The 2500-nt window shown below is 46.3% G+C and overlaps 1 protein-coding gene across 1 annotated transcript in view; it reads left to right on the forward strand.

The window, feature by feature from the left end:
- The window catches only part of LOC125145257 (catenin alpha-2-like), a 66421-nt gene that overhangs the window by 41218 nt on the left and 22703 nt on the right, over positions 1–2500 (forward strand). The window contains exon 5 of the mRNA XM_047816682.1: positions 289–555. Within this exon, the coding sequence (XP_047672638.1) occupies positions 289–555 (267 nt within the window). The remainder of the gene's footprint in view (positions 1–288; positions 556–2500) is intronic.

The following is a 2500-nucleotide window of genomic DNA, read 5'->3' on the forward strand; positions in this document are numbered from 1 at the left end:
AAAAAGTCAAATGCAGAAAGAAAACACACACAAAAAGAACACGGGGAAAAATATAAGAAGAAGGAGAAGAGAAAAAAAGAGAGGATTCACTATAATAGAAAAAGGGAGAAGAAATGTGTTTCTCACAATGATGTTTGCTGTGTGTGTGTGTGTGTGTGTGTGTGTGTGTGTGTGTTGTGTGTGTGTGTGTGCGTGTGTGTTGTGTGTGCGTGTGTGTGTTGTGTGTGCGTGTGTGTGTTGTGTGTGTGTTGTGTGTGCGTGTGTGTGTGTGTGTCTGGTGCGGTGCAGGAGCTGAAGGATCCTCAGTGTCGGGACGAGATGGCGGCGGCTCGTGGAGCTCTGAAGAAAAACGCCACCATGCTGTACACGGCGTCTCAGGCTTTCCTGCGCCACCCAGACGTCGCAGCCACCCGCGCGAACCGAGACTACGTCTTCAAACAGGTGCAGGAAGCCATCGGGGGAATCTCCAGCGCCGCCCAGGCCACGTCCCCCACAGAGGAGAAGCACGGACACGCCGGCATCGGAGAGCTCGCCGCCGCCCTCAACGAGTTCGACGTGAGTTCAAGTCCCCGTTTCATTCTTCTTTTTTTAACAATGGTTCCTGGTTGCCTAGCAACCTTAAACCCCTTGAACATCAAACGATTTGTCTGTCTGAAAGCAAAACTTCCTAAACCTACGATTCGCATGTCACGGTTTGTAAAATATAAAATTCTTTCTAGACTAAAATCATATCACGTTTATAAGTGTTTAGCTCCGCCCACTATTTCTAAAGGCAACACACGTTTTCGTTATAACTTTATTATTAATGTTAATTGCAGTTATTTTTTTTTCATTAATAAAAAAACAGACGTGTCATTTTTATCCGTTTATAGTTACACGCTTTAAGTGTTTTTTTTTTACACGTAGCTCCGCCCTTAACCTTAAACACCTTCTTTACACGTTACACAAACGTCCTGACTTTCCTCCTGACCTTCGCCTTCGCCGCTCCTCTCTTCTCCCGTCGCTCCTGTGCACTAACGAGGATCTGGAGGTTCTCGCCTAACGTCTAACGCGTGTCGTGTGGTGACGCTGCCATCTTGTGGCCTTATAGGAACTGCAGCATAGATAGAAAAAATAAATCACTTCCTTTTTAGCATCAAGATCAGATATGATTGTGTCACATCTGTCATGTGTGTGGTGCCACAACACACTCCGGGGTGTTTCTAGTCATTTGTGTTACCAAACACCAAACGCACAACTTTTTGTCCTCTGACAATTTTTTTTTTGTTTTGATTTTTTTGGTGTTTTCCTTTTTGTCTTGTTCTGTCCAGGTGACTTGTGGCATAAAGCCAATGTTCCTCAGTTCAGCAGATAAGGTTCCAATCACGTCCCAGTACACACACGTGTCCAGTACACACACGTGTCCAGTACACACACACGTGTCCAGTACACACACACGTGTCCAGTACACAAACACACCTGTCCAGTACACACACGTGTCCAGTACACACACACGTGTCCAGTACACACACACGTGTCCAGTACACAAACACACCTGTCCAGTACACACACGTGTCCAGTACACACACACGTGTCCAGTACACACACACCTGTCCAGTACACACACACACCTGTCCAGTACACACACACACCTGTCCAGTACACACACACGTGTCCAGTACACATACGTGTCCAGTACACAAACACACCTGTCCAGTACACAAACACACCTGTCCAGTACACACACACCTGTCCAGTACACAAACACACCTGTCCAGTACACACACGTGTCCAGTACACACACACGTGTCCAGTACACACACACCTGTCCAGTACACACACACACGTGTCCAGTACACACACACCTGTCCAGTACACACACACACCTGTCCAGTACACAAACACACCTGTCCAGTACACAAACACACCTGTCCAGTACACACACGTGTCCAGGACACAACACATGAAGTTAGAACACTTTCATTTTCATCAAAACTTCATGACAAAAATATGTTTTTAATATTCTGTGAATTGTTTATTTTTCCACTTTGTTATAAAAATGAGATGTAAGAAAAGATATGAAAGAAATGTATTGAGTTTGACTCATAAGCATCAGTTTGACTATTATTGATTCTTTTGATTCTTCTTTTATCTGTCCTTCCTTCCTTCCCTCCTTCATTCCTTCTTTCCTTCCTTCCTTCCCTCCCTCCTTCCTTCCCTCCTTCCTTCTTTCCTTCCCTCCCTCCTTCCCTCCCTCCCTCCTTCCTTCCTTCCTTCCTTCCTTCCCTCTTTCCTCCCTCCCTCCCTCCCTCTTTCCTCCTTCCTTCTTTCCTTCCTTCTTTCCTTCCTTCCTTCCTTCCTTCCTTCCTTCCTTCCCTCCCTCCTTCCTTCCTTCCTTCCTTCCTTCCTTCCTTCCTTCCTTCCTTCCTTCCTTCCTTCCTGCTTCCTTCTGTGTCAGTGCTGGTCACAATCAGTGAGTGGTGTAACAGCAGCAGCAGCAGGGGGCAGTGTTGCACTGCAG

This window comes from Tachysurus fulvidraco, chromosome 7, assembly GCF_022655615.1.
Source record: "Tachysurus fulvidraco isolate hzauxx_2018 chromosome 7, HZAU_PFXX_2.0, whole genome shotgun sequence".
Taxonomy (NCBI): domain Eukaryota; kingdom Metazoa; phylum Chordata; class Actinopteri; order Siluriformes; family Bagridae; genus Tachysurus; species Tachysurus fulvidraco.